The sequence below is a fragment of the Eucalyptus grandis genome, chromosome 2, assembly GCF_016545825.1.
Source record: "Eucalyptus grandis isolate ANBG69807.140 chromosome 2, ASM1654582v1, whole genome shotgun sequence".
NCBI classification, from domain to species: Eukaryota; Viridiplantae; Streptophyta; class Magnoliopsida; order Myrtales; family Myrtaceae; genus Eucalyptus; species Eucalyptus grandis.
Genome location: NC_052613.1, coordinates 27,342,937 through 27,357,165, shown reverse-complemented (window position 1 = coordinate 27,357,165; position 14,229 = coordinate 27,342,937). Strand labels below are relative to the sequence as shown.

The 14,229-nt window shown below is 39.9% G+C and overlaps 2 protein-coding genes across 3 annotated transcripts; both read left to right on the top strand.

Annotated features, from left to right (window-relative positions):
• The first annotated feature begins 387 nt into the window (after nucleotides 1-387).
• Nucleotides 388-2,626, top strand: LOC104434158 (flap endonuclease 1). Its single transcript, XM_039306920.1, is given in 12 exon segments — nucleotides 388-399; nucleotides 485-556; nucleotides 669-727; nucleotides 964-1,023; nucleotides 1,125-1,183; nucleotides 1,308-1,411; nucleotides 1,564-1,629; nucleotides 1,711-1,761; nucleotides 2,086-2,217; nucleotides 2,281-2,325; nucleotides 2,327-2,354; nucleotides 2,475-2,626. Coding segments are annotated over 12 exon segments (840 nt in total).
• Nucleotides 2,627-2,682: 56 nt separating this feature from the next.
• Nucleotides 2,683-4,615, top strand: LOC120289551 (flap endonuclease 1-like). 2 transcript variants are annotated; one of them, XR_005547572.1, is made up of 4 exons: nucleotides 2,683-3,072; nucleotides 3,165-3,409; nucleotides 3,931-4,122; nucleotides 4,456-4,615. XR_005547572.1 is itself a non-coding variant. In XM_039304612.1 (3 exons), exons 1-3 carry the CDS (start codon nucleotides 2,938-2,940, stop codon nucleotides 3,386-3,388), a joined length of 243 nt encoding a protein of 80 aa, XP_039160546.1. In that variant the 5' UTR covers nucleotides 2,683-2,937; the 3' UTR covers nucleotides 3,389-3,625. The 2 variants fall into 2 exon arrangements, 1 of the variants encoding a protein (XP_039160546.1); XM_039304612.1 differs by lacking the exons at nucleotides 3,931-4,122; nucleotides 4,456-4,615 and having other exon boundaries at nucleotides 3,165-3,221; nucleotides 3,338-3,625.
• Nucleotides 4,616-14,229: the final 9,614 nt, after the last annotated feature.

Below are 14,229 nucleotides of genomic sequence, written 5' to 3'. Positions count from 1 at the left end.
GTTTGGTAACGTAATTTGATTTATTTAAAATAGATTTCTATTCCGTAAATAGATTTGAAGAAGAAATCGAGGCTAAAATTTTTAGCTTCTCAATTTCTAAAATAAAATTGAGAAATCAATTTCTGGCTAAAAATCAATTTTTGTTTGAAATTTTATAATGCGCACCTTAATTCGAATGGGCCGAGAACTTATAACTAATGCTGAAAAAAACCAGTCGTGACACCTGCGCGTGACTCACACGCTCCACCCCCAAACGCGATAGTCTCCAAAATTTGGCGGGAAGCGGAAGAGCTCGAAGCCATTCAATTCATATCAAGCAGCTTCCATTTCATCCCTCAAATTCCACTGCAACAATTCTCTCTCTCTCTCTCTCTCTCTCTCTTCGATATGGGCATCAAGGTAGTTTCAGTTCCACCTCCGTCTCCTTTCAAACCCATCATTTTCCATATGTTGTTCATTGAGTCTCGTCCACCGATTTCGATAGGGGCTGACGAAGCTGCTGGCGGACAACGCCCCGAACGCCATGAAGGAGCAGAAGCACGAGAGCTTCTTCCTCGTTAAGTTGCTTTTTATGGATCGATGCCTGCGATTGCACGTTTTGGTTTGTCGGTGGGGATTTGGATTTTGAGTGTTGGGGGTTTTTTGGGTTCTTTTGATTGGTGGATTAGGTTGTGGTTGGGAGGAAGGGGACTCAGATGCTCACCAATGAGGCTGGTGAAATCACCAGGTACACTGGCATTGTAATACTCCATGGAAATGAAAATCCACTTTGCTTGAGTTTCGTAGAGTTTATGGCTGAATTGTTGACTAGCCTTCTGTTTTGATGCTTCAGATGTTATTTCTTGGACTCGGGTTTATGCATAAGAGATTGACGCCTGTTGCATTATTTGGTACTTGCGATGTGATCTTTGTGCTTGGAAAGTGTTGACCTTGAGCTGCTTTTGGATTTGTCTTCTCATGTAGTCATCTGCAAGGCATGTTTTACTGGACGATTAGGCTGTTAGAAGCGGGGATAAAGCCAATGTAAACTTTTTTTCTTTACCTGCCTTGTTTTCATTGGGATGGAATGTTAGAAGAATGAAGCTCATGCTTCTCTGAATTATGCTTTGCTTTTGTCACGATAGCTACGTATTTGATGGTCGACCTCCTGATTTGAAGAAGCAAGAGCTTGCAAAGCGGTACTATATGTTTAGTTACCTCTGAGCAGTTTTTTGAAGAGGACAGATGCCTCTGAGGAGTTGGCAATCGCCATTGCGGCATATGCATCTCTCTCTCTCTCTCTCTCTCTCTCTCTCGCACATGAGCACCCAGAAACACAGAGTACAAAAATGCTTAGTGAGCTCTGTATTTATTGTGTCTGCAGTCTCAGAACAAGGAAGACAGAGAGAAATTCAGTAAAAGAACCGTGAAGGTTGGTCTCGTTTTGGTTTCCTTACGGTGCGATATTTTATTCTTATCGATGTGAAGTTTGATTTTGTCTCTGTTTTCCAGAAAAAAAAACCTATCTACGTAGTTAACTGGATGTGTGTGCACTTGTGGTACATGGCTTTGATACTCTTGCAGGTGACATAACAGCACAATGAAGACTGCAAAAGACTATTAAGACTTATGGATGTCCCAGTTGTTGAGGTTACAATTCTGTCTGGAAAGTTTATTCGTTCTTATTTCTAACAAAAAGTTTATATACCAGGTTCAGTTTTTGTGTGTTAGGCTCCTTAAGAAGCAGAGGCACAATGTGCTGCACTTTGCAAAGCTGGAAAGGCATGTATCTTCCCATTTGATTGTCTTTCAGAGTCGTTCATTGTTTTCCCATGATAATTAATCCTTTTTTTTTTTTGGTAATAACTCTATTTAAATTACCATTTTATTTCCACGATTTAATTTCCTTTTGCACTCGCACATATGCTTGTTCACTTGTCTAATGTCTTCGTATGCGTAGTCATTTACATTTGGAATATTCTTTACTAAGCCATTTTTGTCCAGGGAATTTTCAGACTTTGAATACCTATCATTGCTTAATTGTTTTGCGGTAACCAGAATTCATCTATCATGAATGGTGCTTTAGCTGTAATATCTGTTTTTCAGGTTTATGCAGTTGCTTCTGAAGATATGGATTCCCTTACTTTTGGAGCTCCTATATTCCTTCACCATTTGATGGATCCCATCTCAAGAAAAGTTCCAGTTATGGAATTTGAAATTTCCAAGGTACTTAGAAAAGTTTATTCACTGGGATTGCTTAAATTTTTTTTCCTCACTTTCATGACTTTTAGATCGGAGGAGATGAATTTGGATATGGATCAATTCGTTGATCTGTGCATTCTTTTCTGGATGTGATTATTGTGAAAGCATTCAAGGTAGACATGATATTCTTGCAGTGCTCTGTTAACTGTTTAATACTATCGTATATCATTCTGCCCTCTTGTATGTTTTGGCTTGATGCTTTCAGTGGCTTTACTTTGGAATGACTTTATTAGGTATTGGAGGGCTGACTGCTCTTAAGCTTATCAGTCAACATGGTTCCATAGAAAACATACTAGAGAACATAAACAAGCAAAGGTGCTTCTTATTCTCTGATTTTGTCCCCCGACTCGTAAGCGAAAAAAGGCAGCCAAGTTTCTCATTGTAATAGTCTTGGCTGCTGGATTCCTTGACTTAAAAGAATCATATCTCAAACTCAGCTGGCAGGGAAATATTTGATCAACAATTTGAAACTGAAAGATCATTTGCCACCAACAGATATGGGCTGGCAATCCGTGCATCAGCCATGCTACTTCATGTTTTGATTTACTATTATAACTTTATCTATTCTATTGTCTGCTTTTTCTGTTCTTTCACTCTCACTCGAACAAAATTGTATGGTTTCTCTATCCATCAGGCGTAGAGGTCCTTTGCATTACTTGAAAGTCTTTATTCAGTTCAGTTATCCCTCTCAAGGAAATGTTTACTTGTTTTTTGAATGGGTATCAGATACCAGATAAATGGCCCTATAGTGAAGCTCGCCTGCTTTTGAAGGGGCCAATAGTTTCTACAGAAGAACAACCTGAGATAAAATGGACTGCTCCAAACGAGGAGGTGGGCCAATTTCATGCTGTGATTTACTTGCAACGTTTCACTTTTTGAATTCTTGACTCGTTTCCTAACTGATTGTTATGTCCCTTTCAAAGGGCTTAATTTCCTTTCTCGTGGATGAGAATGGGTTCAACATTGACAGAGTGACGAATGTATGGCTTCTATCTTAAGTAATGTGTTGGTCAGTTGCATACTCAAGGAAGTTGCTTCTTTTCCTCTGAAGGGGAGAGCATAGATGTTTTCAATGTTGTTTTACCATGTGTATCAGGCGATAGAGAAGATTAAGGCAGCTAAGGATGAGTCATCACAAGGCTGGTAACTAAAGCTTGAACAATTGAAAGTGAGTTCCAAAATGCACTTTCTTTTTTCTGATGAATCCTTTTATATATTTTCCTTCTCTAAGCCAGCTAAGAATCGATCTGTACCTGCTAAGAGGAAGGTATGTCATGTTGATATCTTTAAGGACTGAGCACCTGGAATTTTCCTTCTTTTAATGTATGCGAAGGTGTAATGTCACACATTGCTCTGGTGAAGAGATGTCTTCAGATGCTACTTTTGATGGATAAATAGTAATCCTTCTAACTCACAACGTTAGCCATTGATTGCCCTAGCGGTGCACAAATTTTCAGATCTTTGTGATCATTTTAAACTTCTGGTGATAGTGTTGTAAGTCAAAGGTAGTATGTTGCCGTGCCCCTGCTGCTTATGCCCGGTTTCTCTAATATAACTTTACTGATGTGCTAATGGTGTTGCATCACTCTATTCATGAAATCAATTAGATAAACAAAAACACCAGTGTGCTTGTACTGATATGTTAGGAGTTTTGGCCTGATTAACTCCCGTAATTGCACTGGATGACAGGGAGGCAAATGCACACTTCAATGCCCCAGTCTGGCATTCAAGCCCAAGATATTCTCTACACAGGTATCTGTAAATCCCCAGCCCAGGGTCCTTGGCAGCTTTAAAATGCCAACCATGGTGCTGGGTTTGAGGAACTTCAAACAGCCATTGAGAATTGTCTGCGTCCTGACGTGGATCTAAATAATGGCGAATGTAAGAACCCTATTCTGAGCAAGTCATGACTTGTAGTTGCTGTTTTTGCCCGTAGTTGGAAGCAAGTCGATGCTTTCCTTTCCAAAAAAAAGGGGTCATGTCTTATGGTACTGCAATTTTGGAAGAGTAGTATATATTTTTATTGGAAGGATGAAGTTTGCCCTCTATGCTAGAACGAGAGGGGTACTGCTTGTCAGGCAGAGTGCATATTAGTGTTCCTTTTACAGTGTGCGTATTTGCTGTCCTAAGGATTCCTTTCTTCCATGTACTGTACATTTTACGATACTTAAATATCACTCATACAAATTTTATATTATTGTCATCCATCAACAGGAAACACCTGGGAATATTGCCAAGGAAGCAACTAACAGGAATTCCATCTCTGGCGGTTGTAAGAAGAAATAATAGTTTAGAACACAATGAGGATGTACCACACTTTTCAAATCTATTTCTAATCCTACTCAATAGTTTATATGAACGTATACGAATGAGTCGGTATGTAGGTTCACATATCATTCTTTCAATTCCCATAAGCTCCTAAACTCCTCCATATGCACATCCATTTCAAGCTTGTAGCATCTTTCCAACCTCTAATTTTCACATCCTAATTTTGCCATTCTCTCTCTCCTATTTGTTAAAACACTTCTCTTGAACTTTCGCAGTTTTCAATATTACACAATAGTTGTATCTATTTGGGAAAATGTCACAAATGGTCCGTATACTATTATTTAATGTGTAATTTGGTCTCTGAACTTTCGATCGGCTTAATTTGATCCTTGAACTATTGATAAATATCCGATTTGGTCTTTGAACTTTCGATCGGCTCAATTTGGTCCCTAAACTATTTGATAAATGTTTGATTTGGTCCCTGAACTTTTGATTAGCTCAATTTAGTTCCTGAATTATTGATAAATGTTCGATTTAGTCATTCATTACTGTTTTTCCTTTTTTATTATTTTATTATTTTTATTTTTTACTTCTTCTCTCTTCACTCCGTCGAGCCCTCGCCGGGACGTAGGTGAGTGGCTCGACGCCGCAAGGGGCTCCCTTGCAACAGGCGTCGGGCGAGGGGCTCCCTCACTCGACGTCGGGGTGCTCCTCGCCCGATGTCGAGGAGGGGCTCCCTCGCGGATTTGCGAGGAGCCCCTTGCCGATGTCGAGGAGGGGCTCCCTCGCCCGATTTGCGAGGGAGCCCCTTGTCGATGTCGGGCGAGGGGCTCCCTCGCGGATTTGCAAGGGAGCCCCTCGCTCGACGTTGACGAGGGCTGCCCTCACCGGATGCCGGCTTCCCTCCCCCTGAGCCGGCGGAGGGAAGAGAGAAGAAGCAAAAAAAAAAAAAAAAAAAAAAAAAAACAGCAACGAAGGATTAAATCGAATATTTATCAATAGTTCAGGGATTAAATTGAGCCGATCGAAAGTTCAGGGACCAAATCAGACATTTATCAAATAGTTTAGAGACCAAATTGAGCCGATCGAAAGTTCAGAGACCAAATCGGACATTTATCAATAGTTAAAGGACCAAATTAAGCCAATTGAAAGTTCATGAACCAAATTGCACATTAAATAATAGTATAGGGACCATTTCTGACATTTTCCCTATCTATTTTGAAGTTCATTTGCATTGACCACCTCGGTTTCCACCTGGTTTGATCTCTTAAATCAGCATGTCATATCTTACATTTTTAAGCAGAAGCTAAAGGTAACTGCAAAGATGGTTACAACACCATGGAAGAGAGAATTTGCGTAGAAAGCATGAATCACTATAACAAATGAACTCAATCCCCAGAAGCTCTTTAGTAATAGAAAAGAAGAAACATAAGAAACAATCCAGGCAAGTCTTATTTTGAAAGCGTAACATTATTTATGTGAACATAACCCTAGCCTCTGCTTTGCCTATAGTAATATCACATAATCAAATGATCACTAAAGTTCCACGTTCTCCGCAAAACGTCTCCCATCAAAGTAAGTCTTCATCTTGAGGAGAAAATGCATGCAATGCCTTTCTCATTCGGCCTTTTTGATAATTTCTACTCCCCTGGAACAAAAGAAAAATATTGTTAGCACTTGGCATCATCAAATGCAAAGTGACGAAAATAACATATGGATCTTCAATCGACACCTCTATGGTAACCAACCAGAGACAAGTCAATCTCATGTGACAATGGTAATTGTAAATTAAAAAAATCATTGTCAAATTAAGTCCCTTCCAAAAGAACAAAACTCACTTGCAGAAATTTTTTTGATAAGGATGCATCTCATAGGTGATCCTTCCGCACCGAGCAACTTTAAAGGCAAACATGGATTGTATAAACTCCTGTCAGTGCATCTTCAAGTTTCAAGCCCTTATCAAGAATGATTTCCTACAGTTACTGTAGCATCGGTTTCTTTAGCCTAGACTTCATATAATATCGCAATGATGTGAAATCTAGTCAAAATCACCAACACTAGTTTAGGTCTAAGATGGCAATTCAGCAATGGAACATGGTCATTCTCAACTTCGATGGGGAAATTTGTCATACATCAAATCAATTTCTTACCCGGCTTTCAAGAAAGATAAGATGGGATGGAATCAAATCTCATATACAGTAACAGACAGGTAACCGGTTCATGCATTGAATAGCATAGATTGCGTCATGCAAGATTGCATCTCAATCTCAGACATGTAATAATCTATAAGTTGCAGAACAAGAAAGAAACTAAATCAAGTTTCACCTTTTCTCAAGAGGGAGGTTTAGAAAAAACTGAACCTGCGTATTGCTCAAAAGCCTGATAGCAACTTATGCGTGAGCATTTTCTCACACACGTGTCTTTAGAGATCAATCGAATATCACGTGTTCATGTTGACAGTTATTACAGCACCATACTACAACTCTCATGTCATCAGGGAGAAAATCAAATAAGATGGAAGTATGCATTTCTTGCCATGCCTAAGAAAAATAACATTTGGTTGTAGTGAAGCTGCAAGTAAAAATCAGTGGTACTAGAAAAGGTTGCTACCTAATATAAAAATATATCCTAGCATGGTTTCTGGGTAATAATTGAGAAATATCATTAAGGGTGCATTTGGTAACGATTTTGTTCTCGAGAATAGATTTTGACCATAAATTATTATTTTTTATTTTGTTTCCGGAAATAATTTCTAAGCATTTTAAGCTATTTGGTAACTGTCCAAAATTTCTGATTCTGGAAAAGAATTGCGTTTGGTATCGTGCTCATTGATTCTATTCCAAATTCAATTTCTTTTAATTTTTAAATATTTTTTTCTTTTCTTTTTTTTTCCTTTCTCTCTCATGTTTTTCTTCTTCCGGTCATCGATTTGACGATCGGCTAGATGAGGGTCGGTGACGCTCAATGACCTCACCGGAGCGTCTCCGGCCCTCATTGGTTAAGCCTTCTTGGTGGGCGTGTCGCCCTCGTTGGGGCGGGCGCCGGCTTGGCCATCGGCGAGGCTCCCCGGCCACCGGTGGGGTTGGGTGAGCCTCGCCGGGGCTAGGCGAGGCTCGCTTGTCACCAACGAGGCTCGGCCTCACCCGTCGCGAGGCTTGCCTAGCCTCGATGAGGCTTGAACTTGCTAGATTTGGCGAGGCCGAGCTTTGTCGGTGGCCGGGCAAGCCTCACCGGCCCTCTAGTGAGCTCATAAGTGGCCAAGCGGGCCTCCCGGTGAGCTCATCGGACTGGTTGTCGGTGATTGGCGGCGGGTGGCGGCGGATGGCAACCGCGGGATGGTAGTCAATGAAGAAAAAGAAAAGAGAAGAAAAAGAGAAAATGGAAGAAGAAGAATTTCTTTTGATTCTTAAATTTGTTCATGGAATAAGAATCAACTTTTTTTTTTTCAATTCTTGATTCTATTCCAAATCTATTTTTGGGAACAAAAAAATAGAATTTTGTTTTAGGGAACAAAATTTTTTGAATGCGATTTAGTTCCCAAACCGATCCCAGGAACAAAATTAGAATCGAGCCTTTGTTTGGTTACCAAACAAAGGTCGAGTACACTACAAATTAGTGAGTCCAGGTAAAAGGTGAAGATAAGATGATAGTGAAGCCACCATCCAAACCAACCCTCCCCCCACAAAAAAATTTCTCACTAAGATTGCCTCATAATAGCAAAGAGGGACAAATCCTATCAAAATTTTTAATGTCTTTGTTCTCTAACAACCATTTTGCTCCATCTCTCATGAATTCCACATAGCTCATGTCAAACTCTTTTTTTGTACATAAGCCCAATCAAATTCGTCCTTTTGATCATAGCACTCACTAACACCACAGTATAGATAGTCATATGAGTGCTCCAACAATCCGGAAATCACACATTAGCTCAACTAACAATGACCTACAGAAGGATTTCAAGAACAGAATTTTACTTGACATTATCAAGGTTTTGAGCGACACCTGTCTCACACCCTTGGGAATATATAAAAACTCCATTACTTCAGCTGCAGGAAGTAGTCTATATCATTCTAATAGAATTTGTTCGACATATCACTATGTTTTAATCTCAAAAGCTGTCATATCAAATGTTAGTAGTACTTAACAATATTCTTGAAAAAATAAAAAATAAAAATAAAAAGAAGGAAGAAGCCAAGGCCTTGTTCTCACTACGAAGACAAGTATTCTACTTATTCCATTGCAAAATTAACAATATCATAATCTAACTAGAAGAAGTAGCGTATTGCCAGCAATGTTCACTACTGGCAGAACTAAATTGTGCTAGATTTTTACTTGCTGGAATGAATAAATAAACTCAATAGTAGCAAATAGCTATAGTTCACTAGTAAACAAGATATATGATATCCATAGACGGTAAAACAATATAAGTTGGCAAGTATGAAATGCCAAGCCCTAACACACAAATGACTAACTAAAATGGATATGGAAAATGCAGCCAGTCCTATGAAGCACCCAAGTTTCCAGCAAATTGTTCAAGCAATCAAACCTACTTACCAATCATGATGATAATGACGACAACACCAACCATTCGACAGTTGACATGTAATTTCAATGGTAAAGTAGAACCTAGTATGAGTTATTATTGCAAATGAGTGAATTAGAGAAATCACATCACTATTTTTACACAAAGGTCATCTTATGTACTCCATCTTTTGACATGTTATTTTCGTATTTTGCTTTTGAACCTGATACATAATTTACATGCATAAAAAAAGAGGAATAGATTCAGCTGATTATACCTATCAATTTTTTAGTCCGAAGAGGCTAGGCCGTATTACCGAAGCTTTGAGAAAGAACCTTACAGAGCCAAACCTTGAGACCATGGAAAACACAATTATGATGAGAACACTAGCCAATCAAGGTCCAAAATCCAAAACAACTCAACAACAGTTTTTGTTAGCAAAATGGATTCAATGTAAGACTGCCACTGAAGTAAATGAAAGTGAGAATATTGTTGTTCCAAACCACAAGATTCAACTCCCTAAGCCCTTCAACGAGTGTGAACATAAACTTCTCTTGAAATGTGGGGTTTTTACCACTGTTTGCACACCAAATCAAATCAAATTAAAACTAAGATGTCTATTTGCACAATTTTCCCAATTAGCTCAACACCAGAAAAATTTACCCATTAAACCCTTGTAACAAAACTCCATATCCAGATCCGAACAGGGAAAGAGGTAATTGCACAAACACTTGGTGTGCAATTTAGAATTACCAGTGCAAGTTATGGTGTGAAACGTGGTGCTGCCATATTCCAACTGCTGATGGTGCTCCTAGAGGCGGAGGTGGAGGCAACACGTCGAAGAATGCAGCAGGTCTGAGCTTGCCAGACGCGAATGACGAATTGGTGTCGTTGATGGAACTCCTAGAGGTGATGGCAGAGGCGGAGGTAGCGGCGACACGCCGAAGAATGCAGCAGGTCTAAGCTAGCTGGACGCAGACTATGAATCGAAGCCACCGATGGGACTCATTATACCACGGCGGAGGTGGAGGTAGCGTCTGAGGTGTCAAACCCAAACTTTCCAGAATTATGGCTCGTATAGGGGACAGGCAAGCAGAAGAATGCATCAATTTTGAACTCGTCGGGGACAGACAACAAATCGAAGCCGCCGACGTTGTAGATGTCACCCCCAAACTCACCATTCCAATAATTCCAATAGATTTCCTCCCTCTTTAGCTTACCTCATTTACGTACTTGAAGCATCGGTAGCTTTTTCAATTTTGATAGGTCTAACATCCTCTCCAACGAAGGGCAATTGTCAACTATTAGAGAGCAAAGGGATCCCCAATTCTTCAAGTCCCAGATCTACCTTTTCTAGATTCTTCATGTGCGACAGATCAAGTACTTCTGGAAGGAACTCACAAGAAGCCATCTTTAATGATCTCAATCTTTTTATTTCCAACTGCAACGCTGCATCCAGTTGTCTAAGCTCACAGAACTCCACACCGAGTTCCTCCGACTCTGCATCAAATATACTGGAGAATTCTAGCGAACATCCAAAGAATGTCAAGAGTGACAAGTCTTTCAAATTGGAAAAATCCGGTGATCGTGTGGTCGCCAGATCTCGAAGTTTTAACTCTCTTAAACTAAAAGGGAGCTGAGGGAGGAATTGCACATATTTGCAGCACAATTTTAGTGTTTTAAGCTGAGATAGGCTCCTAATGCTAGTGGGAAGAGTAATGACAGGTGTTTCCTGTTGAGATGGGGTACTGATCTGGAGGTATTCTTTAGCAGCAACACTATCTACTTTGTCTTCATCTTCCTCCTGCCAATATTCCTCCCGCAAATAGATCTCCGCGGGGGACCACTTTTGCCAACATTTCACGTCAAGCGAATTACGCCAGTCCCATGCGAGACAAGTCAAACTTAGGGGAAGCTCCGGCAATTGTTTAAGCTCGGAACATTTTTCTAGCTCAAGTGTTTGGAGATTAGAGAGGTGACTCATCGTGGTGGGTAATTTGCATATACGTGAGTACGACAAGTCTAGGATCCTCAAATGGGATAGTCTCCCAATTTCTTTAGGGATTTCGCGGTCAAGTTGCAACATCCTCGAGCATTTAACTCTTTGAGCTTCTCCACCAGCCTAATCACACTTGGTAATTTTGTTATCCTTGTTATGCCGATCATCCTTAGTACTTTCAATTGCTTTAGATTGCCAATTGAATCAGGCAAGTGATCAATACTTGTAGTTGACAAATCCAACTCGACTAAAGATTGTAATTTCCTAACCGAATCTGGAAGTTCTTCTATGTATCTACACCAAGATAAATTCAACTGCGTAAGTTTCACCAAACCTCCAATTGAGTATGGTAGTTTGTTGATTTGCTCATTTGGTACTTTGAAGGTCAACAAAGATTGCAAATTACCAAATGTCTCCAGAAGTTCATGTAGCATAATAGGCATGACAATCTCTGTCAAAGCTTGAAGACATCCTATTTCTTCAGGCAACTTTCGAAGACATTCACATCCCTTCAAGTTCAAGGAAATTAGGAGCTTTATTTACCAATGGATGGGTCAATTTCAATTAACTTGTAACAATCTTCAAGAACCAATCTCTCCAAGGACATCCATGGAGATAAATCAAGTGTTCTTGAAAATGAGCAATGGTGAAGATCTAGTACTTTTAGTTTACTTGCCGCCTGCAAAAGAAAATTCGTAAAATATATACTGAGAAATGACTTGGAAAAAAAATGATAAAAGAAACGATATGCATATGCAAGGAGTGGTACTCAAATCGGACTTTGATTTGGTTCCAGCCAATCCATTCTTCTGAAATATCGCTCCATGAAAGGTCAAGAACAACTAAATTAGTTGGATGAAAGTTTGTTGCCTCAAACTTGGGAAGGTAATTTTTCCAAGAAAGCCATCTTAAATTGGAGAAAATATTATTGAAGTCTCCAACAAAGGACACTCCCTCCGCGTCAAAGAACGTTAGCTTCCGTAAATTAGCAAATTCATCATGCTTTAGAATAGCGTCTTCATCAAATCCATCATATCCCACGGATAGTATTTCTATATTCCTACTTCCCTGACAATGGAACCACCAAGAAGTCCCAATACGAAGGTCAAAAGCGAATAATTTCAAGCGCTAATAGCCATTCATTTTTACTTTTTCAACAATAGTGTACAACAATTCATAAATTGCCGTTTCCTTTTTACCTCTTTTTGCTTTAGAATGCTCAGGACTTCCTCAAAGTTCCACACTCTACTGCGCTTGCAAGGATCGTTGAAATTCTCTTGACGGACAATTTCCTTTCCAAGGTCCCGCACTTGGTCATGCACCCAAAAAATATTGTCGTCTTTGATTTTTATCAAGGACATGAGAATGAGGACTTCAAGGGCATCGTGTGGGTAGTATCAACAATCACCCCACATGTAAAAAGGGTATGTTTTGTCCTCATTAACAAAGAAACAAGCTATATCCAAGGATACTTGCCTTTGTGCATGATCTAGCCTTTCATAAGTTATTAGCAATTTTCTTTGGATTCCCATGGGAGGAGCTTCTGTTAACTTCTTCAATGTGTCAACCCATAATGCTTCGGATTTACCATTAAGGGATGAACCTATAATTTCAAGAGCTAAAGGAAGATTTCCCAAAGTGGAGACGACTTCTTTTGAAAGGGAGACATAATGATCTGGTGGAGAGTCTCTTCTAAAGGCATACCTACTGAAAAGACTAAGAGCATAATCAAATTTCATTTCACACGCTTCGTAAGTTGAAACATTTGATGATTTGTTTATGAGGCCTTCACCTATTGCTGCTCCCTCAATCATTAAGACACTTTGGTCCCTAGTGGTTATGATAATCCTACTACCAGAACCAAACCAATTACCTTTTTCTACTAGACTTTTCAATTGCTCTTTATCATCCATGTCATCAGGAACAATGAGTACTTTTTTATTTCTCAGTACTCCCTTGTTGATCATGTTGATCCCATCATTCACATGATAAATTTGGCCGATAGAATGATAATCAATGAGCTTGGATAACAATTGTTTTTGCAAATTTACCATACCATGATTGCCTTTTGATAATTCCCGAACGTCTGCAAGGAAACAACATCGGTCAAAGCTAGAAAAAAGTTTGTTGAAGATGACCTTAGCAAGGGTTGTTTTGCCAACACCGCCCATTCCATGGATTCCAATAAATTGCACACTATCAGATCCCACATCCAACATTTTGATTATAGCTTCTACATGATCATCAACTCCGACTAGATGTTTAGTCACATTTTCATGTGCAACCTTCAGCTTAAGTGAAACGGTTCGAATTACCGATCGTATTAGATCCCCTTGGCTGCCACAAGGTAAGAACTATGTTAGGATAACTTTTTTTTTTTTTTTGGTAAAACTACTCCCAAAGAGACTAAATTGCCCTCATATGTTGAGGAAATTATGCAAAAAAATCTATACACCAATATGATTCTGATTTTTGCAAATCTCTCTCCGCTCCCAAGCTTTAGTGACCATCACCGTCGGCCCCTGTCGTACCACACCACCGTTGACATCGCTCACCTTCCTACACTGTCATCATCAAGTTCCGGTGTTGTCGCTCATTGCGCCCGGTTGACGTGCCATCTCGACCTTGCCTCAATTCTCCAAGTCACGTGGGTCATGGCCTTTGCAACCTCTGGCGATGGTGTCATCGGTCTTGAACGGAGAGAGAGAGAGAGAGAGAGAGAGAGAGAGAGAGAGAGAGTAAAGATGAGTAGGGTGCTATACCACCACAATAGTGCTATTGACTGGGGCTATTGCAGCAATACCACCGATAGTGGCAGCTATTGGCCCCTTTGCATGTGAATTGCGTTCTCACCGCTATAGTGGCGCCAACGATGTAGCGGTAGTGGCGTCGTCGGCTACTAAACTGTATAAAATGGACTAGATGAATATATTATATTTTCACCGGGAAAACGAAATCTACAAATGGAAGTTTTTTTTTTTTTTTTTTTTTTTTTGAACAGAGACCCAAGTGGTATTAAGAGGAGTAACCAGTACATCCCGCAGCGATAGCATCTGCGCATAAGAGATTTAAGAGAGGTGGGGGCGAAGTAAGGGCCCAATTACAAGTCAAGCGATTTGGAGTATGGGCCTTACAGGCCCAGTCGGCTACCGCGTTCGCTTCTCTTCGATAGAAACCTAGCGTGAGATGGGGAAATAGG

Excerpts from the sequence above, each read along its gene's own strand:
- LOC120289551 (XM_039304612.1), top strand. The coding sequence starts at position 2,938 with ATGTTTACTTGTTTTTTGAATGGGTATCAGATACCAGATAAATGGCCC. Across the intron at positions 3,073-3,164 it reads GGACTGCTCCAAACGAGGAG|GGCTTAATTTCCTTTCTCGT; the intron begins GTGGGCCAATTT and ends TCCCTTTCAAAG. Across the intron at positions 3,222-3,337 it reads ACATTGACAGAGTGACGAAT|GCGATAGAGAAGATTAAGGC; the intron begins GTATGGCTTCTA and ends CATGTGTATCAG.